This window comes from Ictalurus punctatus, chromosome 18 (genome assembly GCF_001660625.3).
Source record: "Ictalurus punctatus breed USDA103 chromosome 18, Coco_2.0, whole genome shotgun sequence".
Classification (NCBI taxonomy): domain Eukaryota; kingdom Metazoa; phylum Chordata; class Actinopteri; order Siluriformes; family Ictaluridae; genus Ictalurus; species Ictalurus punctatus.
In genome coordinates this window covers 11,218,249-11,243,474 of record NC_030433.2, presented here as the reverse complement: position 1 = coordinate 11,243,474, position 25,226 = coordinate 11,218,249, and the positions used below count along the sequence as shown (strand labels likewise).

General features: G+C 38.1%; 2 protein-coding genes across 2 annotated transcripts; one reads left to right on the top strand and one right to left on the bottom strand.

The window, feature by feature from the left end:
• The first annotated feature begins 737 nt into the window (after positions 1-737).
• Positions 738-8,752, top strand: LOC108278629 (myozenin-2). Its single transcript, XM_017492091.3, has 6 exons — positions 738-896; positions 1,049-1,118; positions 3,782-3,936; positions 4,189-4,339; positions 4,431-4,611; positions 8,362-8,752. The coding sequence occupies exons 2-6, from the start codon at positions 1,064-1,066 to the stop codon at positions 8,516-8,518; spliced, it is 699 nt and encodes a 232-aa protein (XP_017347580.1). The 5' UTR covers positions 738-896; positions 1,049-1,063; the 3' UTR covers positions 8,519-8,752.
• rbm22 (RNA binding motif protein 22) lies at positions 8,753-23,648 on the bottom strand. The gene is made up of 11 exons (XM_017492079.3): positions 23,510-23,648; positions 20,339-20,392; positions 19,119-19,148; positions 18,881-19,013; positions 18,666-18,766; positions 14,648-14,820; positions 14,364-14,564; positions 14,085-14,249; positions 13,816-13,904; positions 9,453-9,584; positions 8,753-9,371 (listed from the first exon to the last, which is right to left on the bottom strand). Exons 1-11 carry the CDS (start codon positions 23,561-23,563, stop codon positions 9,223-9,225), a joined length of 1,281 nt encoding a protein of 426 aa, XP_017347568.1. The 5' UTR covers positions 23,564-23,648; the 3' UTR covers positions 8,753-9,222.
• Between the last annotated feature and the right edge of the window lie 1,578 nt (positions 23,649-25,226).

The following is a 25,226-nucleotide window of genomic DNA, read 5'->3' as shown; positions in this document are numbered from 1 at the left end:
TCAAGAAGCTAGCAATACTAGCTAGCTAGCTATGTTAACATTAGCTCACCTGTTAGCTGTTAGGGTTTAGGTGCAGCATGCACTGAGATTCTGGCTCATTGTGTCAAAACATGTAGGTTTCAATGGAAACTTGTTTATAATTTGTATTTATAATTTTTATTTAAATAGCTATAGTGGCAGCCAAGTGGGATATGTTTAAACTAGGATGCTGGGTAGCTAACTGGCTATAGGTATAGCTTTACTTCGAGTTTAAACTTAGCTAGATTTGCTGACAATATGGAAGCTCTGCTCTTTTGTCAAAATATAGGAGGAAGAAATAATGAAAGAGGGAAAGGTGAAAAACATTAGCCACTAGAGATTCTCTCTCTCTCTCTGTGTGTGTATATATATATATATGTGTGTGTGTGTGTGTGTGTGTGTGTGTGTGTGTGTATATATATATATATATTTCCTTCTCACATAAATGTTTACATTATCAAAACCTTTGTAAAACACATTCAAGTTAGAGAAGGCAGGGTAAAAGTTCTGGCTGCTAGGATTTTGGGCTTCTTGTATTTATTTCCACAGGGACCCTCCTCAGGATCATTATGAACTCTGAGAATGACAGACTTGGGATGACTCAGAGTACAGAGCTGCCTCTCAAATTTTCTGGACCATCTGTGAGCATGTCTAAGGATCATGTTTTTATTAGTGGGGATACAGAAAAGCAGTCATGCTAATCCTTGTCCATTAGCTTATGCACCGTCTTCGCTATAAAAAGCCCATGATCTAACCAGGGAGAAACTTCAGGGTCCATTTCTAACCCTGGCAAATGTAAGCGTTTGCTACTTAAGACTTGGGGTCAGATCAATTCTGTCCCTCGTGTCTATAGGAAAAGTCATTTTCTTCATAAACTGGTAAGCCTGTGAGAGCTTGGTACAGCATGTCAACCTCATATATACCCTTTAAAAGAGGCTTTAGAAGAGGTTCTCAAAATGTTTGCATGTGTCATGAATTCAAGAGATTTATGTAGTGAGAGAACAAACACTAAGCTGTGCTCTGTCTCTAGACGGTTCAGATCATCATGCCTGTTGACCTTGATAAAGAGAGACAACAACAATGCTTAGAAGCACGAGGAGGTAAGACATACTCGGCATCAACACAAAATAATTTCAAAACATCAGCAATAGTATTTCCAGTTACGAATGAAAACCATTGTGATTAACCAGAAACCTTCTAGCTGAATTCTGGTTTAATTCCGCTCAGTAAAAATGCATTAGGACATTTATTATTCAAAGTGTTTAGTCTTGTGGGAGTTGATTCCTGAAGAAGGATGTCTGTAATCCAATATCACAGCAAGGGACTAGCGGCCGTCGTCTTCATCACGCATGACCAATTGGGCGAGGGCAAGAAAAAATCTGGACACATGTCTAGTGCAGGCTTGGAATTTATTCAGACCCTCTGTGTCAAATTTAATGATTCAATGATTCGATTGCGCAGTTCATCAGAATTTATTCAAACTCCAGTGTCAAATTTAATGATTCAGTTGCTCAGTTTATCAGAATTCATTCAGACCCTAGTGTCAAATTTAATGATTCAGTGATTCGATTGCTCAGTTCATCAAAATTCATCCAAACTCCAGTGTCAAATTTAATGATTCAGTTGCTCAATTTATCGAAATTCATTCAGACCTCAGTGTCAAATTTAATGATTCAGTGATTCGATGGCTCAGTTCATCAGAATTTATCCGAACTCCAGTGTCAAATTTAACGATTCAGTGAATCAATCGCTCAGTTTATCGGAATTCATTCAGAACCCAGTGTCAAATTTAATGATTTAGTGAATCAGTTGCTCAGTGAAATCAGTAGTTTACAAGATTTCAACTATAACTGACCTGAGAGTACCAAGAGATTTATTGTGACTTACTCTACATTATAACCATAAGCATACATTCAGGAGTATTTATCAGTTGGTGATGATAAGCTTTTAATTTATAATAAACATTACAGTAACATCTGAAATATCTAGGACTATATACAGTACAGATAAAACAGTAAATATCCAGTTGAGTTTTGCTCAGATCATTTTAAGCTTCCTGTGCAATACAAACCAACCAACGTGTGAAAGAGGACATATGCTTTGTGGCCAATTTGCAGGGAAATAACAGTGGCAGTTTCCAATATTAGAACAGAATTATTCTGTCTCAGGAAGGATGGGCAATCAAATTTCTGCCTCGCTAATGTGATGCCACATAAACAAGAAAGCAGACAATAAACGCATGGAATACGAGGCCTCCCTGACCCTCATTAGCTTCACACAGCTCGTACGTATGAAGGGACTGACATTTATAAAAACCCTTGTTAAGAAAACAAGCATGTGTATTGAGCAAAACCTCTAGACACCTTAGCTCAGAAAAATAATGTGCTTTTATATTTCTACTGCTTTTTCTACATGTGGGTGGATTTCCTTTCAAGCCTTCACATCTCATTTACGCAATGACACATAAAAGTACTGCTAATTTAGTAATAATTTACTAGAAGTAGTGATCAAGAAAATTACTCATGAGTCAATGCCATCTGGTGAAAAACTGCTTGAGTAATTACAGTGGTGCTTGAAAGTTTGTGAACCCTTTAGAATGTTCTATATACCTGCATAAATAAGACCTAACATATCAGATTTTCACACAAAAAAAGAGAACCCAATTAAACAAATGAGACAAAAATAATATACTTGGTCATTTATTGTGGAAAATTAACAAATATTACATATATTTTAGTGGCAAACAAAGCAGTTAATTTGAAGTTTAATTTGTCAGTTGTTTCAATCAATGGGATGACAATCAGGTGTGAGTGTGCACCCTGTTTAATTGAAAGAATCTGGATCTCTCAGCATTTGATTCTCACAGCACATGTTTGTTAATGATAATATTGATAATGAGTCTTTATTGGTCACATGTACATTACAGCACAGTGAAACTCTTTTCTTCACATAACCCAGCATGTTAGGAAGTTGGGGTCAGAGCGCAGGGTCAGACATGATATAGTGCCCCTGGAGCAGAGAGGGTTACCCTTGCCCAAGGGCCCAACAGTGGCAGCTTGGCAGTGCTGGGGCTTGAACCCCCGACCTTCGAAATCAGTAACACAGAGCCTTAACCACCAAGCCACCACTTGTTGAAGTGTATCATGGCATGAACAAAAGAATTTTCTAAGGATCTCAGAAAAAGGGTTGTTGGTGCTCATCAGGTTGGAAAAGGTTACAAAACCATCTCTAAAGAGTTTGAACTCCACCAATCCACAGTCAGACAGATTATGTATAAATGGAGGAAATTCAAGGCCATTGTTACCCTCCCCAGGAGTGGTTGACCTACAAATATCTTTTTTTTTTTGCTTAGTATATATGTATTTCCCCTTACTATAGATTCCAGCTACAGGGTTAACTACTGAACTACTGACAGGTGGGCTCAACAATTTTTAAGTCAGCACACTTTTTGTGATATTTGATGACATTCTCCTTACAATCCTGCACCTGTCAATCAAGTATCTGCTCAAAATGAAAACTCCATCTCTGTTCCTGCCACAGGCTCTGACAATGGGAGAAAAACAAATGATGTGGCCCACCAACTTCTAACCAATCAGACAAGTAGCTGTCTATAATTGCCAGTCAATTACGATGTCACTTCAAAAAATCTCAAAATCTTGCACTAGTATTCAGTATTTAATATAGAAAAAGTGCATTCATATAATTATATATGAATGCTTACAGTGTAATCACAATGTACTCATCAATTATGTGTGTGTGACAGTGTGTCTGGACCTGGGAAAGAAGATCAGCGTTCCTCAGGATGTAATGGTGGAGGAGCTGAACCTGCACTCAAACAGGGGGTCCAGAATGTTCCAAGAGAGACAAAAGAGAGTGGAGAGGTTCACGCTAGAAGGTGTCGGAAAGCGAGCGGACAACGTAAGCCAACACCATAGTGCTGTACTATGTCATTAACACACACACACACACACACACACACACACATTATACAAACAATGAAATGAAAACTCGTGCATTTACATGAATTATATGGTTCCTCACTGCCTTTGTTGCACACAGATTTGAATCTGAATAACAAATGCAGGCCATGAAGGAGAGATTTTGCTGGTCGCATTATGTTCATGACTGTAGACAGCTGAATAAATTGATTGAGATTTCTATCTTCTTTAGCAAAGCGGGACACTATGTAATGAGGCTACAGAAGGGCTGACAGATAGAGCTCACTGCAGCACAAAGGTCAGTCCACCAGAGAGAAACAACCTGCTGCCTACACTCCATCACACTGTAGCCAAAAAGGGAAGTTCAAGTGTTCTTGCACCAGGTGACTGCACCAAATTTCTCTGCATTAATATGTATTTGGGGGGAAAAAATCATGTAGAAATAACACGGCTCATATCTTCTTACTGCTTCAGGATATTCAGGGCCCCTGAAAGAAATTCCCCCTGAGAAGTTCAATTTTACTGTAATCCCCAAGTCCTACTGCTCACCATGGGAAGAACAGAGCGACAATGAAACCTTGCTGGCTACCATTAACTCCCAACTGCCAGAACCTCCTCACAAACTCGGTCCTGCTAACTACAGATGCTTCAACAGGTAGTTGAACATAAAATTATGTTCAACGATGTTAAAAATGAATTGACTTGTTTTATAACAGAAATGACTATACAGTGGGGGAATATAAGTATTGAACGTGTCAACAGTCTTTCAGTAAATATATTTCCAATGAGGTTATTCACATGAAATTTTCACCAGACATCAGTATTAACTCAAGAAATCCACAAATATAAAGAATTCACAACAATAAAGTCCATAAATAAAGTTGTGTAATAAAGTGGAATGACACAGGAAAAAAATATTGAGCACTCTTAGAAAAAGCAGTTCTCCAAGGCAAGGTAAGGCAAGGAACCAGTTGAAATCCGTAAGTAATTATACCGCCTGTGTGTATAAATTAATATTAGCTGGGTTAGTAAATTGATGGTCTATAAAAAGGCTTTTTGTTACCAAGGTGTCACACAAGAAACATCTCATGATGGGTAAAAGCAAAGAGCTCTTCCAAGACCTTCGTAACCTCATTGTTGCGAAACATATTGATGGAATCAGATGCAGACGTATTTCAAAACTTCTGAATGCTCCAGTAAGCACCATTGAGGCCATTATCCACAAGTGGAAGCAACATCACTCCATCCTCAACCGGCCACACACAGGATCTCCTCGCAAGATTTCTGACCAGGGAGTCAGAAGACTAGTCAGAAGAGTAGCCCAAGAGCCAAGGATCACTCGGAAAGAGCTCCAGAAACACTTGGAGGCAGCAGGTACCATCGTCACAGAGAAAACAATAGGCAGTGCACTCCACTGCTCACGCTCACCTGCATGACTCCATTACTAAAGAAAAGGCATGTTGAAGCTAGTTTAAAATTTGGTACATCTCATTTGGACAATCCTGTGAAATACTGGGAGAGTGTAGTCTGGTCAGACCAGAGCAAAATTTTACTTTTTGGCCAGCATACTACACAGCATGTTTGGAGAAGAAATGGCACCGGACATCACCCTAAAAACATGATAAGAACAGTGAAGTTTAGAGGTGGAAGCATCATGGTGTGGGGCTGTTTTTCATCACATGGCATTGGCAGACTTCATATAATTGTGAATGAATGGAGCCCTTTACCGGGAGATTCTTGAGAAGAATCTGCTGCCATCCACATGATGAAGATGAGACGTTGGTGGACGTTCCAGCAGGACAACGGTCCAAAGCATACAGCAAAGGAAACTCTCAATTGGTTTCAGAGAAAAAAAATCAAGGTTAGAATGGCCCAGTCAATCACCTGACTTGAATCTAATTGAACAAGATTTAAAGACAATATGTTTAGAAGAATGGGCCAAAATCACACCTGAATACCGCAGCCGATTAATTTCTTCATACAGGAAGCGTCTTGAAGCTGTCATTACAAACAAAGGCTTCTCCACTAAGTATTAAATAAATTTCAGTTAGCATGTTCAATACTTTTTCCTGTGTCATTCCCCTTGATTACACATAACTTCATTTATTGACTTTAATGTTTGGATTTCTTTATAAATGTGGATTTCTTGAGTTAATGCCAAAGTCTGGTGAAAATTTCATGTGAATAACCTCAGTGGAAATATATTTACTGAAAACAATGTTGACACGTTCCATACTTATTTCCCCCAATGTGTGTGTGTGTATATATGTATATATATAAATTTTTATGGTCCCTGGGCTTTTTATAAAATAATTTTCCATGCTTTGTGTGAATTAATGCTGTTTATCAGAGAAGTTCTGGTTAGCATTAAAAGGTACAATGTTGAGATTTTTTTTTTCATAAAAAAAAAAATGAAAACAAAAACCTTAGAGTCAGGAAAGAAAATATACTCTAAAACATTTTGTTCCTGAGTCACCCTGGGAATCCTGGAATTCATAATTCATAATCCACAATCAGAGCTGCTTCCCTGAAAGTAATACAGCCAAAGACTTTCCCCCTAAATTTCCGGTACACCTTAATCCAGAGCTGCATATCATAACAAAGAAGTCTTTTCCTTCACCTGGCATTGGGTTTTAGCTAGCGGATTAGCATTAGCCAGCTAGCTTACTAGAATTGGCTTTCAGCTGGGTTTTTATCTCACAGAATGAACCACAGACCTCAATGCCAGGTCATTGAGTCTTACAAATGGTGTGAAATCACAATAAAGCACAAGGTCACTTAGTAATCTTACTGTCAAGTGATACTCTCATAGCGTTTTAGTCATACTTTTTAGGGGTTGTCATGATCTTATGGGTGATCTGCCATTTTATCAGGGTTACTTAGACATCTGGTCAGATAGCCAGCCTAGCAAGTTTTCATACCCAGTTTTTAAACAAACAGTGTTTGGAGCATCACTGATACAGCAGCACCAAGATATGCACTGTAAAAAAAAAAATTATAAAAAAAATTACCAAGATATGCACTGTAAAAAAAATTATAATAATAAAAATAAATAAATAATAAAAAAAACAAGGTAATATGAGAGAACATACAATATATTGGTAGTTTGTGCTTTAAGAATATTACAAGAATACCTGATGACATACAGAGCAGAATTTTTGGATGGGATATGTATAATCTACCTGCCAGCCAAACTGCTTTAGATTGACAGAATTTGTAGAGCTTGTTCCAGCATTTTCAAAGAAAGTGCCGGGGCGTGGTTGGGGGGCAAATACATGGATGCAGTCAGGATCAGAGAATGGAAAGACACAAATCAAGTCAGACAGTTTCTTTCTTGTTGTCTGCTGCCACCAGCTGGAAGCATAAGTCACAGCAAATATGTCAAAGACCTAATACATATGAACAACTAATAAAACAAAAAATGCATACTGGTGCCTACTGATACTGAACAATTGATTCCTTCTACATGAATAATTTAAAGGTCATTATACCACAGTGCAGAGGACCGCTCAAGTCTGATTGGTCAGAAGGTGTTAGTTTTTTATAACAGCAGCTTTGACAATAGTTACTAGAATTCAAATCAAAAGGTTTATATTAATGTGCTAATTCGAATGTTATCATTTCTGTAGTAACTTACACAGGTACTTGTATGGCAAATGCTCAACTTAAATGGGATAAAGTATGCGTGTAATCACTGATATAGTGAAGGAGGATGCTAGTGTTCTGGCATTTTTGGAAGGAGTCTCCGGTGTCAGACTTAAAGCAGTAAGTTTTCCAACACTGGAATGTCAGAACCTTGGGCTCTGCGGTTTCTCAATTAACGAAAACACGACAAAATGTATTTGTTAACTTAACGTCAACATAGAGGGGGGAAAATGGGGGAAGCTGGCGGCAAGGCTGCTACTACATTAGTACGAGGTGTCATTCTTTAACAAACAAAAAAGTAATTGTTGGAATATTGCTGTAATATAAGTGGAAAAAAACAGTTCAGGAATAAACATTAACATCACACTTCAGTGGGTTTTTATTCCTTACTTAATATGAGCATGAATTGTAATAGTAAATCAAAACACTCATTTTATTCCCAATAAATCTTAATTTGCTATTTTTCATCCATTTCACAGTCATACAATTTCAAATAGAAACATGGTTGCTGGTAGAGAGTACAGCAAATCAGGACTAAACTCAGTCTTGACCAGTTTGACAACTGAAAACTCAGCCATGGGGTATGTCAGCATGGTGCAAAATCCAGCATGCATTGCACCAAGTAGAATACTGACCCTCAAAACCCAACTGAGCTTCTGGCACGGTCTCAGAAAATGACCTACTCCACATTTCTGTATGCAAGAAATTCCCAAACAAACCGAAAGAAATAAACCCTAATAAGAACACATTGTTTTCACAGAGCTCCGATGCCATTTGGAGGAACAACAGGTAACACCCGGACTTTGCCTCTGCCTGGCTTTGAACTCATGCAGGCCTACACAGAGCCAAACCTCACCTGGGAGAGAATGTGTGATCGGCCCAACTTTAACCGCACACCGAGAGGCTGGAAAGCTTAAAGCACTGCGGAGACCTTGGAACTATAAAGCAGGAATAGTGAAGAGCTGCATTTCAAACATCTCTGGGCACTCGCTGTACGCACACTTCATCAGCATGCATGAAATTCATCATATAAACTGCAAACTGAGCCAACACACACCGAATATTTTCTAATCAAGGTTTACATCTAGCTACAATTGTACAGTTATCCGTATTAAAAGAGAAGACATTAAAATGGAACAAGACAAACAATATATATTTGATAAGTCTTGTGTTTCTTTTATTTGACAAATCAGTTCTCAATACTGATCACTGGTGGTTTGGTTGCTAACAGGGACTACAGGAACGGTCAGCAATGTCCTCATGTGGTATTTATTGGTCACTGCAAGTGTATTTTTGCTTTTTACACAGGGCTGTAAAAAAGAATTACTCCACCTTTCTTTTAAAAAAAACAACAAAAAAAACACCACTATCCTCTCTGCATTTGGAAACCTCAAATTCCAAATATAAAAGCATTACAAACGAGGTATGTCCTATCATTTTAATCTGCCTATAATTAGTTTAGATGTTTACTTCTATAATAGCAGGAACACTACTAAAAGTTCACCAAGTTCTTAAAAGGTTACTGATATAAAACGACTCCAGAAATGGGGGGCATTGGCAAAACGGCAGAGTCTTCTTCACTGCTATACACATCAGCATAGAGAGATAGCTTCCTTCCATTCTAGGAGCCTCCGTGGCGACTGGCATGGGCACCCATACGCAGAGGATCCTGGGAAGGATAATGCACCTGGCCTGGAGGCCTCATGGTCATTGGAGGTGGCATAGGAGGGGCCATAGGATCCATGGAGGGGTACATAGGGGGGCCAAAACCTGCAGAGCACAGCAGAGAAAGTGAGAGTGCAGCCAAAAAAATAATAAATCCTCACATTTCATAATTTCTAGATGATGTACCTGGGGGTGGAGGCATGGCTACTCCAGGGGGAGGAGGGATTCCTAAATTCATGACTGCAGGGCCGGTGTTAGGTGCCAAGTTGAAATAGTTAGCCGAGATGTCATCGGTGGAGACGGGTGGTGGAGGCAATGCTGTAGAAAATAAACTTGTTATATACTAAGGAATATAATCCAGACAATGATTTAGTCATTACACATCTGTATTCTACAAATTTGTCATTGACTTTCTATATAATAAAAAATAAATAAATAAATAAATAAAAATGCATATACACATGCCTTGTGTCTCAGTTCATTCTCTGTTATAATTCAAACTTTATAGTAAATCACTTAAGGCAATATAAAATTTATTCACTACATTACAGTGGCAGGCTCAGACAAATATGCCTAGACACACCACACTACAGGTTGCTATAGGAATTTATATAAACCAACAAAGCAACTAAATGTAGAAATAAACTCACTACATTATACTGAAAACTCTGATCAGATAATTTCAACATAAACTAGAAATTATCAGCATGTTGGGGATTTAGTTTAACAAAAATTATGTAAGTAATTATATCATCACTTTTTGCCATCACTGTCTAGGCCATAGATTCTGAACCTTGGAGTTGCGAGACACAGGTCACAGGAGGTGCTTAAACCAGCCATTATTTCTAACATAGCTCTATGCATATAAACCTGATTTATGTAGTACTTAAGTAAGGGATAACCCTCGGCTGTGTGTTACACGATTTTAATGCACGATGCGGAACCACCAGACACAAAATGGAATTAAAATCATGTAACACACACCAAGCCATATTTTAAACCGCTTATACCGTGGTCACTTTCATCACTGTAAAAATAACAGTTAATTTTCATATTTTAAAGATTAGAATTCTGCCCGCTCTAAATCATGCACAGAAAGTAGTGCGATCAGATTACATTTATTTGAATGTATTTTAATAAATGGTTATGAGAAAGAGAGAGAGATTGCGCATGTGTGAATTACCTGTGTCTGTGCTGCGTCTCTGCTAATAATGAAGCTGAGAGTTTAACTACTGTATGCAACTGTAACTACGTCACTGGATTATAACTGGAATTACCTGTGAATTATACAGTTTGAACGCACACCTTCCAGCCAATCATAATCAAGCAGACAGATAGACCATGGTATAATAATAAGTCATTTTTCAATTACCTTCAGATTATCATTAAAATTCTTTAAACCTCTGTTCAATCTGAAGCTCCTCTTTTTATTTATTTTTTTTACACCCATTGTAAAGCAGACCTCCGCGAAGCCATGTCCAACATGTAGTCATGATCATCAAAATGGTATTTATGCCATGCATACAGTGGCTACTTAACTCTTTCATGCAGAATTGATTCAAAACTGAATTTTGCAGCATCTCTAGATGGAAACCATGGCCATATTTTTTTTATATATATATATATTTTTTTTTTAATATATATATATATATATATATATATATAAATAAATTATATATATATATATATATATATATATATATATATATATATATATATATATATATATATATATATAAATTATATATATATATATATATATATATATATATATATATATATATATATATATATATATATATATATACACACACACATACATATATACACACACATACATACAGTGAGGGAAAGAAGTATTTGATCCCCTGCTGATTTGGTACGTTTGCCCACTGACAAAGAAATGATCAGTCTATAATTTTAATGGTAGGTTTATTTGAACAGTGAGAGACAGAATAACAACAAAAAAATCCAGAAAAACGCATGTCAAAAATGTTATAAATTGATTTGCATTTTAATGAGAAATAAGTATTTGACCCCCTCTCAATCAGAAAGATTTCTGGCTCCCAGGTGTCTGTTATACAGGTAACGAGCTGAGATTAGGAGCACACTCTTAAAGGGAGTGCTCCTAATATCAGCTTGTTACCTGTATAAAAGACACCTGTCCACAGAAGCAATCAATCAATCAGATTCCAAACTCTCCACCATGGCCAAGACCAAAGAGCTCTCCAAGGATGTCAGGGACAAGATTGTAGACCTACACAAGTCTGGAATGGGCTACAAGACCATTGCCAAGCAGCTTGGTGAGAAGGTGACAACAGTTGGTGCAATTATTCACAAATGGAAGAAACACAAATGAACTGTCAATCTCCCTCGGCCTGGGGCTCCATACAAGATCTCACCTCGTGGAGTTGCAACGATCATGAGAACAGTGAGGAATCAGCCCAGAACTACACGGGAGGATCTTGTCAATGATCTCAAGGCAGCTGGGACCATAGTCACCAAGAAAACAATTGGTAACACACTACGCCGTGAAGGACTGAAATCCTGCAGCGCCCGCAAGGTCTGCTGCTCAAGAAAGTACATATACATGCCCGTCTGAAGTTTGCCAATGAACATCTGAATGATTCAGAGGACAACTGGGTGAAAGTGTTGTGGTCAGATGAGACCAAAATGGAGCTCTTTGGCATCAACTCAACTCGCCGTGTTTGGAGGAGGAGGAATGCTGCCTATGACCCCAAGAACACCATCCTCACCGTCAAACATGGAGGTGGAAACATTATGCTTTGGGGGTTTTTTTCTGCTAAGGGGACAGGACAACTTCACCGCATCAAAGGGACGATGGACGGGGCCATGTACCGTCAAATCTTGGGTGAAAACCTCCTTCCCTCAGCCAGGGCATTGAAAATGGGTCGTGGATGGGTATTCCAGCATGACAATGACCCAAAACACATGGCCAAGGCAACAAAGGAGTGGCTCAAGAAGAAGCACATTAAGGTCCTGGAGTGGCCTAGCCAGTCTCCAGACCTTAATCCCATAGAAAATCTGTGGAGGGAGCTGAAGGTTCGAGTTGCCAAACGTCAGCCTCGAAACCTTAATGACTTGGAGAAGATCTGCAAAGAGGAGTGGGACAAAATCCCTCCTGAGATGTGTGCAAACCTGGTGGCCAACTACAAGAAACGTCTGACCTCTGTGATTGCCAATAAGGGTTTTGCCACCAAGTACTAAGTCATGTTTTGCAGAGGGGGTCAAATACTTATTTCCCTCATTAAAATGCAAATCAATTTATAACATTTTTGACATGCGTTTTTCTGGATTTTCTTGTTGTTATTCTGTCTCTCACTGTTCAAATAAATCTACCATTAAAATTATAGACTGATCATTTCTTTGTCAGTGGGCAAACGTACAAAATCAGCAGGGGATCAAATACTTTTTTCCCTCACTGTACATACATACATACATACATACATACATACATACATACATATATATATCCTTCAAGAGCTTCTATTATTTTTGGTCATAAATATAAAATATTAAAATATTTTAAACCTGGATGTTAACGATTTTCAGATATATTTAGAAAAACACAATTCATGCAATTATGTTAAATGTAATCTAAAGAATCAGGATACAACAACTGCATGAACTGTGTTTTTCATAAATATATCAATTATATTAAAAAGTGAATAGTGAGAACCCCATGAATTTGAAGAAGGGGAAAAAAATTAAAAATAAAAAAAACATTAAACTTTTTTCCTAAAATAAAAACCTCTTTCGGTCTTGTTTATAAACAAAAACTTAACATTCACGTCTAAATTATTTTTTGTTTATGACCAAAATTATAGAAAGTATCGAAAAAAAATAAAATAATGAAAGCAGCTGATTTTGAAGGCTTTAAAACTAAATTAATGAAATATATAAATAAATAAATAAATAAAGGCACCAAAGGGTGGACACAGACAATTCTGTAGCCTAGCGTATCATCATACATGTTGGTTCATGACTATTCATCCAGACTTTTAAAAAGCCACAGACCACTAAAGTGAACATGTCATTGGATAAATGATGTGTGATACCATTCAATGATGATGCACGTTTACAATATTTACAGATATTTGCACATTATATTTACTGAACCAGTGTAACAAAGCACAGGAATGTATGCACCACACCGTGAGAAGCATGGGACAAGTTGCTTCTGGTGTAAAATGGGCTTTACACCCTTGAAAATATTACAGGAGAGTAATACGTGAACCTAAATAAACCCAACCATTTGCTAGCAGTTATTTAACGGACGCAGTATTCAGTGCCCTTGTGTAAATCAAAGAATTTTAAGCTTGAGAACCCCTGGTCTAAGCAACAACAATGTCCTCCGAGGACCGTTCTCCAAAAGCTCCACCCAGATGGTTAGTATATAAGGATTGAGAAACTGATAAATGTCCACATCTAATTTAAAACGAGTAGAGATCACTTTCCAGTGCATAGACCACAAACAAATAGAATCCTCTTAGGAGTAACAGATCGTTAGGTGTACGTGCAAACATACCTCCTGGGAGGCCAGGCACAGGCTCCAGTCTGATCCCACTCTCAGTCACGCCTTCCTTTTCGCCATCTTTTCCTCGTGCTGCCTGGGACCTAATCCATTAAAAAAAAATTTTTTTTTAAAAAAAAACATTATTTTCACAGGCATGGGTCAACAACACCCTGGTCAAAGTTATTGCTCTTAAACACAACTCTGAGCATTAAATCATAAACCAACCACACCAGACACTTTCCTACTAGTACTGGCTTCTCCTTCACTGCTCAGTGACCTACCTGCCCCATTTGACATTAAGACGATGGCCATGAATGATGAGCTTGTTGAAGGATTTCTCAGCGGCCGTCTCAGCAGCCTGACGCGTGGCAAACTGGATGAAGGCACACTGCTGCCTCTGCACTACGGTGATCGTGCGGATCTCCCCAAACTGGTAGAAATGGTTCCTGAAGGAAAAAAAAAAAACACCAGTTACAACCTGAAGGTCACAGAAGCCAACTCTAGTAGCCTTGAACAATCAGGATGGATATATTCATTATGTTATTCATCATCTTATATACCTGAGTTCTGAATCTGTAATAGTATCTGCTAGGCCTCCGATGTAGAGTGTGGTGATGGACTTGTCCTCAGGTGGGTCTAACCTAGGCATGGTGGAGGCTCGCTTCAACAGCTTATTAGCCACCGGGTCATTAATGCCATAGTAGCGGTCCTTAATGTTCTGATCAGCCAGCGGATCATCTGGATCAGTGGGCTTCTCATGCCTATGGTACAGTATTACACCCAACAGTCAGCACGGCTGTGAGGAGATTTCCTAAACATGAGTCCAATAAGAGTAGTAGCTCACCTGTAAGGGCACTCCTCTCCCCTACGGCATTCTCCTTTCACCCAGAAAGAGCAGATGTGAGGTCTGTTCCTCTTGTAGTAAGGAGTGGTGCGAGCGAGCTTCAATAGCATGTCACTGGCACTGGGGGCTTTACCCAGTGCACCGACTGGCCGTGTGCCATCAGAGTTTGCAATCTATAAATAGGACATTTAAAAATAAATAAATAAACTAAAATGTTATAGAACACAGCCGTACAAGCAGAGCCTTGGAAGACAAAATGAATGGCAGAAAGAACAATGATAAACTGTTGACTGAGCACAACGGAAGTGTCCAGAAATGAGTCTCTGAAAGCAACACTTCCACAACCCCACTGTTCTCACAGACACATCCACCCACCTTGCTCACAGCAAAGCTGCTGCATACAATAGTGACATTTTATTTTTAAATGTCATTTTGTTGCTGTGGAAGCTGTGGACTGAGCTCGTAGCAAAGGAAGGTGCAAATATCAGTTCGGAGATATGGAATACAGTGCAGGTTTGACAAGTCATATGAACAAGGTCACATAAAATATAATGCTGCATTTTCACCAGCCATTTTTGACCTTTGTGTGATCAGCAGACAAAGTGGAGAAAATGGACGCCCTCATGTCCGGATTTTGTTAGCGACTCGAAAGAGTGACGTACATTTCCCTCTCTCAAACAGCAGACAGTATAGTCCATGTTTTAGATTTAACAATCGAATGTCTGTATCTTGAAGCCAACACTCGTATATACATTATAAATCGTTTAAATATAAAAAGTTTTATTTTGGTTACAGTGAGGGAAAAAAGTTTTTGATCCCCTGCTGATTTGGTACGTTTGCCCACTGACAAAGAAATGATCAGTCTATAATTTTAATGGTAGATTTATTTGAACAATGAGAGACAGAATAACAAGAAAATCCAGAAAAACACATGTCAAAAATGTTATAAACTGATTTGCATTTTAATGAGGGAAATAAGTATTTGACCCCCTCTCAATCAGAAAGATTTCTGGCTCCCAGGTGTCTTTTATACAGGTAAGGAGCTGAGATTAGGAGCACACTCTTAAAGGGAGTGCTCCTAATCTCAGCTTGTTACCTGTATAAAAGACACCTGTCCACAGAAGCAAATCAATCAATCAGATTCCAAACTCTCCACCATGGCCAAGACCAAAGGATCTTTGCCAAGGATGTCAGGGACAAGATTGTAGACCTACACAAGTCTGGAATGGGCTACAAGACCATTGCCAAGCAGCTTGGTGAGAAGGTGACAACAGTTGGTGCAATTATTCACAAATGGAAGAAACACAAATGAACTGTCAATCTCCCTCGGCCTGGGGCTCCATGCAAGATCTCACCTCGTGGAGTTGCAACGATCATGAGAACGGTGAGGAATCAGCCCAGAACTACACGGGAGGATCTTGTCAGTGATCTCAAGGCAGCTGGGACCATAGTCACCAAGAAAACAATTGGTAACACACTACGCCGTGAAGGACTGAAATCCTGCAGCGCCCGCAAGGTCTGCTGCTCAAGAAAGTACATATACATGCCCGTCTGAAGTTTGCCAATGAACATCTGAATGATTCAGAGGACAACTGGGTGAAAGTGTCGTGGTCAGATGAGACCAAAATGGAGCTCTTTGGCATCAACTCAACTCGTCGTGTTTGGAGGAGGAGGAATGCTGCCTATGACCCCAAGAACACCATCCCCACCATCAAACATGGAGGTGGAAACATTATGCTTTGGGGTTTTTATTCTGCTAAGGGGACAGGACAACTTCACCGCATCAAAGGGATGATGGATGGGGCCATGTACCATCAAATCTTGGGTGAGAACCTCCTTCCCTCAGCCAGGGCATTGAAAATGAGTCGTGGATGGGTATTCCAGCATGACAATGACCCAAATCACACGGCCAAGGCAACAAAGGAGTGGCTCAAGAAGAAGCACATTAAGGTCCTGGAGTGGCCTAGCCAGTCTCCAGACCTTAATCCCATAGAAAATCTGTGGATTGAGTTGAAGGTTCGAGTTGCCAAATGTCAGCCTCGAAACCTTAATGACTTGGAGAAGATCTGCAAAGAGGAGTGGGACAAAATCCCTCCTGAGACGTGTGCAAACCTGGTGGCCAACTACAAGAAACGTCTGACCTCTGTGATTGCCAACAAGGGTTTTGCCACCAACTACCAAGTCATGTTTTGCAGAGGGGTCAAATACTTATTTCCCTCATTAAAATGCAAATCAATTTATAACATTTTTGACATGCGTTTTTCTGGATTTTTTTGTTGTTATACTGTCTCTCACTGTTCAAATAAACCTACCATTAAAATTATAGACTGATCATTTCTTTGTCAGTGGGCAAACGTACAAAATAAGCAGGGGATCAAATACTTTTTTCCCCTCACTGTATTTCTGATGCTGTGCATAACCAAGTTGATTTGATGTCACACCGTAAACAGAGAAGGAACTCAGATTTGAGAAGAATGCCCCAAGTTGACTTCAGTTGTGGTGGCATTTCATGTCGCAAAAGACATGGTCCCCATTTACTCTGTCGAGAAAGAAGGGTTCACCAAGTTGTGCAAAAAGTAGTAACAGTGCAAATAGTGCAAACAAGTTAGGTTAAAATATTCTTTATTTAAAAGAATCAGTTTGCACTATTTGCTATCGATGGTGCTGTTACTGTCTACATTTTGCAAAGTTGAAAAAAAGTTGAAAAGACTCGAGTTTTTGCTTTTTTGCAATATCTCCCAGACTTAATTTCAACATTACTATTAAAACAAGGTCATGCAGGGTTCGTTTGTTTTGTTGGCCTGTGATCATCTCCACAACCTAGCTCAAGTTATTTCACTCTGCACATTCCTCCCTTTCAATCACACACACATGCGAGTTAAGCACAAGCAGATCCCTCTTGAGGCTAAAAGTTTGTGCGTGTTACAAGCCAGGTCCTTGTGCTCTGCATCCAATAACCACTTTGGATTGCCTATCCGTAGCATGATAGATATTTTGCTATAGACACAGCTACAAATTATTTTCTTACAATACAAAAAATAAAGAGATATCATAGGGTCCCAGAGCGGACAAGGGGGAAAAAATACAGAATATTTGTGATTGGTATGATATTGGTGAGAATGTAGGGATAATGTTTTTACCCCTCAAACGTGCACTGAGCAACAGTGTAAAAAAAAACAAAAAAAAAACAAAGAAAATAGCTAGGTAAAAGTCTGATGGTTTCTTAATCCAGGTGCACACTGTGCGATTTTTAATAGTCCTTTGCGACTGTTGCTCGTCAGACTGTAGGAACATAATCCCTGCTGTAAGCCATGTCACACTGTAGGATCTCAGATGTCATTAATGTCAGACAGTACGACAGCATGCAAGAAGTCTCGTATTGAGTAGAATAAGCCACACTACAGGACGGTGCATCAAACATTCTGACACTATCTTCAAATCGGCTGTCGGGGAACACATCAAACTAGCAATCAAAGACTACAGTTTTTGGCCTAGGATTATAGGAATAATTTAGGATTCTCAATATTTGAGTCAGATGACCAAATCATGGCCAACACCGTACTGTGTGAACCCGGCTTAAGTTACATAGTCTGAAGTTTTTTTTTCCACCAAAAGAGACCAGGAACTTGTGAATTTACAGGACAAATTTCATAAAACTGGCAAGGCAGCAGATGAAATTCGATTCTATAATTGATTATGTTTGGTCTGATGCTGCTTCATCGCTATCGCCGTAGTAACAGATTGAAAAAATTATACATATACCTCTAGATATATAAATATACAGCTAAACTGCAGACGTAGGAACCTCTGGATAAAGTAATGAACTGATAAGATAAACCTCCAACAATAGGAGTAGTAAAATCCTAATCAAATCCATTTCTAATTCTATGTGGCATAGCCATGATGTGTCTCAATTTAATTTACAGTCAGAATGTACTGCCCGACTTCCTTCAAGTTTTTTTTTTTTAAATAAATGGCAAATATCATAAATAATAACAGCGAGAACCCATATAATCACCTCTCTCTCCATGTTCTGGGTGTAGTACTCTTTGTTCACATCCGATCTTGGCATGTCATCTTTAACCGACAGCCCTGTGTCTCTGACTTGAATGGGTAAACCTACAGCGGGGTGAAGAAAGAATTTTTGTTTTTAAATGAAAGTAAATGTGAATGCATGTGAGAAGTGCGCAGCTCTGTAAACCTGAATCAGTTAAACTGAGAGATGTTCAGTACCGTACTCCAGATCCAGCAGGCAGGTCTGACAAACGTTTTTCATCTTACTGCAGGTCTGACACACCTCTGTCTTCTTAAAACGCATCCTGACCCCAGGACACCAGCGGAACACGGTAAAGGGACGTGCACAGATCTGGCATAGAACCAGAACACAGGCTGTGTTAAATATTTCCTATCAAATAATTATAACAATAATAATAATGAAAAAGAGGTAACAAAAAGCAGTGTGTTTTTTTACCTTGCACTCTTTGCCATACTTTTCTTTGGTCTGTGCAAATAAAGAAATGGACAAGTCAGTGAGGAGTAGCTAATCCACCATGTTTCCTCTACGCACTTATGCCAACATTAAAGCTCGGTTATGAGATTTTAATAAGCGCAAGGTCTTTGCTTTTGGTACTAATCCTCTAGCATATTTTATAATGAAATACGACCCGCTGTCTCATTTCTACCACCCGATATGTGCAGGTGACATAATATTGCAGCGTTCCTTCAATCCTGTTCACGTTGCATGGATTCCATGTGCGCCACTGCACTTCATTTGTATTAACAAAACAAAACCAATACCAATATCCAAATGTCATTGGCAATATGGCAGTGAAACACAGCAGATAGGGACAGTCAACACTGAGTCAACTGAACTTACAACACGGTTCACTTAAATCCATGACACGGGAGAGCGGGAAAGTGAATAAACTGCACGTGTTTATTCAGATTAATTCAAAATATCATGATCATGCAAAAACATTCCTCCGCAGCTAGTATGTATTACAACTTTAAACTTCCCAACATAACGATGGTGGAAGTGTGGAATTTGCATGCACGTGGACTTAAACAGAGAACGAGCGAAAAACCAAACACAAGGCATAACGGCTTGCATTTCACACCCGTTTCTTAGGCTACGTCCACATTAATCCGAACAGTTTTCGTTTTTAAAATGCTCTTCTTCTACATTGGCGGTTTCCAAAAACTGCTTGTCCACACTATAACATCGGAAAACGCTTATATCCCTATACTGCACATGCGTAAAAAAAAGTCTAAAAACGTCATCGTTTTTGAATATCTTGGGTTTCTCAGACCACACCACAAAGTAAAAAGGCATTTTTGATTTTATCCAAAAGCTCTGTTTTCACTGGACGACCAAAGGGGGTGGGGGGCATCTCAGTGTGGACAGAAGGCCAAAAGGAGGGGGGGTTGTTCAAATGTATCTGGATTTTATGCCATCTTCATGAAACATATATAAATATGGCAAACTGACTCAACCATAATCTGAGAATACATGCATATACGTGTTAACTTTGGCCCTTTGAAAGCTCACAGAAATATTATGTCTACATGTCTATAAGAAACATGAATCTTCTTATGGCAAGTCAAACGATCCATAACTGAGTTTAAAAGTCCGCCAGCTTGTAATAACGTGCACGGTGACCTTGACCTCAATATTAAAATCTACATACTCACCATTCGGATGTATGGATTCTCTCCCAAACATGTCTGACAGAGAATAGGGAAGTCCTGTTTGAGAAAAAACAAAAAGGATGTGGTTCAGTGTTTAGACGTGGAAAGACTGAATAGAGCGAGCAGACATTTCTTTACTGCATATACATCGTCCTATGGAGAGCCCATTATATTTGAGACTTCAGGTGGTATCATTTCCTGTCATTTGAACACAGTGTTAATTTCCTGCACAGCTGAGCAACACTGAACCCCCCAATCCCCCCCCCCTTGATTTAAGGGCATGAGCTTTTAAAACGTGAATCAGCGTTTTCAAACCACCTCAGCAGACCATTACTCCTATGTAAAACAATCATCATGATTTGTCAATTCATGATGGCTCATTGGTACAGAGATGAAACATTTAGTATATCTAATAACAGTCTACTATCTACTATCTAATAACCAACCGTCTGACTATGTAAGAAAGTAGATTTAAATATCGGACTCTAGGACACGTTATTTGCAAAGAACAAAGTGTTCCAAACGGATATAATGAGGCACACTAATTACTCCTTTTTTAAAAACTTGTCAAAAAGGTTCACAAGGCATCTTGTTGAGAATAGAGGCATGTTTCCATGTTAACAAAGCAGAAGGTTTTACTTTCGTCTGAGTGCATGTGAGCGGCAGTCAGATATGAAGCTTGCAGGACCAAAAAAAAAAAAAAAAAATCACATTCATTACTTAAAACAAGTAGTGCTGCATTTACACTGTAGATTCATCCTTAATAACTGCCTAACAGAACTAACAACATTTCTTTGACAATTTCAAGGTTCCCCCCCAAAAAAAAGAAAGAAAAAAAAAGTATAACAGCAAAATTTGGATTGAAATAACATCTCTAGTTGAAAGCAAATATGAACTGGAGAGATGTAGCTGAGGTTGAGGAGTTGTCTGAGCCAGAAGACCCATCCAGAAGACACTGCTGCCATTTCTGTGTCTATTTCTACATGGATATTTGGAGCACTAAACAGACAGATACAGAGAACAGCATTGTATTATGCCACTAACAGGCTTGGTTTGTCCTTAATTAGTTTCACTAATGTTGGGGGGGGGTTGGATTCCCTAGTTCCCACTGAAGATTTTTTTTTTTATCTATGAAATCATCAGTCCACACATGGACATCATGCAAGAACAATCTTAATCTGAATAAAATGTGTGTACATTCTTGATGTTCATAATTGATAATTTTCCAGTCATTTGGTTTGCTTTTTAAAAAACATTATTTTAATTAAGCTTCATGCAGTAAAATGAACATGACATTAATTCATTTTTCAGTAGTACACCGTTTAGTTTTCTAACCTACTACAGCATGTTATTATGGCTTTTGCCGTTTTAAAGGTAACATTTTTATCAAGATTTGGGGGGGGGGGGGGGGTGTTAAGAGAGATTGGAAGGGGGCACAAATTGTTTAAGAAAAAAAGAAAAAAGACAGGGCATCATTTGGGTACTCTGCATTTTATCGCTTTTCAAATAGAATATGCATAAATGAAAAACCCCACATTCCCTCTCCCTCTGTATTTTCACTTTGCTGGGGAGAGGCGGAGCTTAGTCGGTCTTTTACCTAGCTGTCAGTCCAGTATTGCCAACTTAGAAACTTTTTTTTTTTTTTTTTTTTTAAAGTAAAAAGCACCTAGCAACAAAACAAACAACTTTTTGGACAAACCTTAGCAACTTTCCAAAAATCACCAGTACTGTCCTGCAAGCGCCAGGTCTTGCTTTCCTGCTTTCCCTCTCTCTGCATCTGCTCTGTTCAGTGAGTGTCTGAGAGCCGGAGATTTAACATCATGGACAACGATACGCGACCTTCATCCCAATTTACATCATTCTTATGCAAATGTTTTTAGAATGCAAGATGAATGTAATGGAACATGTTTTACATGTAAAACAGTCCACATTATTACAGCCTAGTTCTCTTGTTCAAAGCAGCAAGTGTTCAGAAACATTTTTGATCATTCATGTTCCATACCTGCCCGTTATATAGTTTTATAAAAGTCATAGAAGTTATTTTTTAAAAATCATAAGTTATGAAAAGTAATTAGGAAAAAGTACAAAAACACAATATATATACACATACACACATACATATATACATACATACATACACACACACACACACACACAGATAGGGGAGGCTTGGAAGGGGTTTAGTTAGTTACAAAAGCTTGAGACCCTCTGATCTAGAGCATCTACAAAATGACTGACAGGAAGCCGGTCCAAACACAAGCAAGCCTTCCTGACCGGAAATCAGCTTTCCAAACGGGTTTTCTTAGACACTTAATACACTTGTGCTGAGACCACGACTTAATTATTTTTCATGTTCGACATATTTTGCTGGTTATTTTGTACAAGTAATACATTTAAAAGCGACCATTACACCTTTAATGAGCAGTTTACATAGAAATAACAACGTGCTTAACAGTTAGAGCTGGAATTGTTTGTACTGAACGTTAAGTGTACCATTTTCTATCTAAAATGTTAATGAGTGAATTAAAACATGCTTAGAAATGTATTCCCTCTTTCCATAAAAAAAATGCAAACTTTCCCCCCAAAAACGAACGTTTTCATGCGGTGTGTATGCACATGGTCTGGAAATGTAAAAAAAATAAATAATAATAATAATAATAATAATAATAATCAAGACACTGGAATTAAAACGTATCGTAAAAATTACAGAATTGTTTAATATTTTCAGCAGTTTATAATAATAAAGAAACATGGATATTGTTTTTAATACATTTCATAATTTAAAGCGTTATTATTTAGCTAGCTAATACTAATGCTTTTATGCGAGTTAGCTAAGGCTTTACTTACCATTTACAGCCACACTATATAAAATAACGTAGATACGTTAAAACAAATTGAGTACGTGTTTTTTAAGTATTTGGTTATAAGTAGTGTTCATTGGTTTTAACGAGTTTTTAACATTTTTATTTAGGTTTAGTTAATGAGCTAACTAGCTTACATTAGCAGCACGTTAGCTTGCTAACGCACTAGGCCGGCTGCAACAACTTGCTAGCTGAGAGACAACCCTACACGATTATCCACAGTTTTGTGGTAAAAAAAATATATATATATATATCGCTAAAACTGCGATAATAAACCACAATTTTATTAATAGAAAATGTCTAATATACTTACAGAATCTTCCCAATTCTGTCTGTTGTACGTGTTAGAACCTAAGGAAGTCGCCATTTTAGAATCGTCTGCTTCTGCTTCTTCTTCTTCTTCTTTTTGTTTTAATGGCGGTTGGCAAATCAGCTAAAGGTGCATTACCGCCACCTACTGGACTGGAGTGTGGGCAGTAGATTGGCACAGAGGTTCCCGAACTTTTCCAGGGCAAGGACCCCCAAATGGCATTAAAATTTGACCGAGGCCCTTTACATTACATTAGGAATTGATTGATTGTGTGTGTGTGTGTGTGTGTGTGTGTGTGTGTGTGTGTGTGTAGTCGTCTGAGGGTGAGAAAGAGAAAACATACAAGTGGGAGGGATGGGCACACCAAATTGTTGAGGCCCCCCGGGCGCCCCTGGTGGCCCCCACTTTGAAAACCACTGGATTGGCTGAAAAAAATAAAATAAAATGGAAAAATAATAATACCAAAACAATACTATATAAATAAAAGAAAATAAAGAGATAAATAACTATATACTATATATTCCTACTAGATTACTAAAGTCTCTCACTTATCCCAGTATTTTTTAAATAGTTTATTAGGGGACGGTGCATCTTCCCAGATGTTTTCCCCAGCAAGCCATTTTAGAATACCGAATACTAGAGTTGAAGAAAAAAAATTCTTCTAGGTGCTTTTTCCTCGTCGTTTACTGGCCAAAATACAAATGTCACATTCCCCCCTATATACGTGCACTGTCTAGGGTGTATAAGCCATTACTTCAGACCTTAGGTACTACACTAAGTATAAACTAAGTAGTTATTTGGGATTCCTCCTCAAATCAGCTTTAACACTGGATGAGTACCAAATAACTCACTACTACTGAACGTTTATGCACTATATAGGGTGTGAAATAATAGCTTATATGCAGTAGATAGTGCACTAAACATCCAGTAGGTGGTTATTTGAATACAGCTAGTGTATCAGCAGGTTTGAAAAGGAATCTCGCCATCTAGTGTTTGGGAGCTGAGTGACGTCAGTGTACATTCATGTTTGTTAGCAGTGAGCGCAGAGTTTTGAATTAAAGCTGTTAAAAAAGGTTACAAAACATTTTCATTTTTAATAGAAAAAGCAATCAGAGGACATTCCTGGAGTTATGTTGTGACTTTAGTAAAACTTTGAAACATAAACAATACTTTGAATTTTTTTTACATAAATATATATATATATATATATATATATATATATATATATATATATATTTATATATATATATATATATATATATATATATATATATACACACACACGTAAAAAAAAATCAGTTTTGTCAAAATTGTACGATAGATATCACCCAAATATATATATATATATATATATATATATATATATATATATATATATATATATATGGGTGAGATCTATCGTAAAATTTTGAGCACAGTCAATTTTATCAGGATTATTTATAAAATCCAAAAAAAAAAAAAGCTAGAATCCTGAAAAGAAATTTGTCCTGAATGGGTTCATACCAGTTATTATGAGTGATTGGTTGCAAGTTCATGATCCTCAGAATGAGTTTCAAGGGTGTGTGGGTCTGTCCGTGAATCATAAGGAGATCAGTGGATTCATATTTATTTATTTGTTATTTATGTTACAGCTAAAAATGTATTTTAAAAAAAGTGATGTGTACTTCAAACCACACAGTAATTTCTCAACTCATGATTGTACAAAATATGTTTCTTTGAT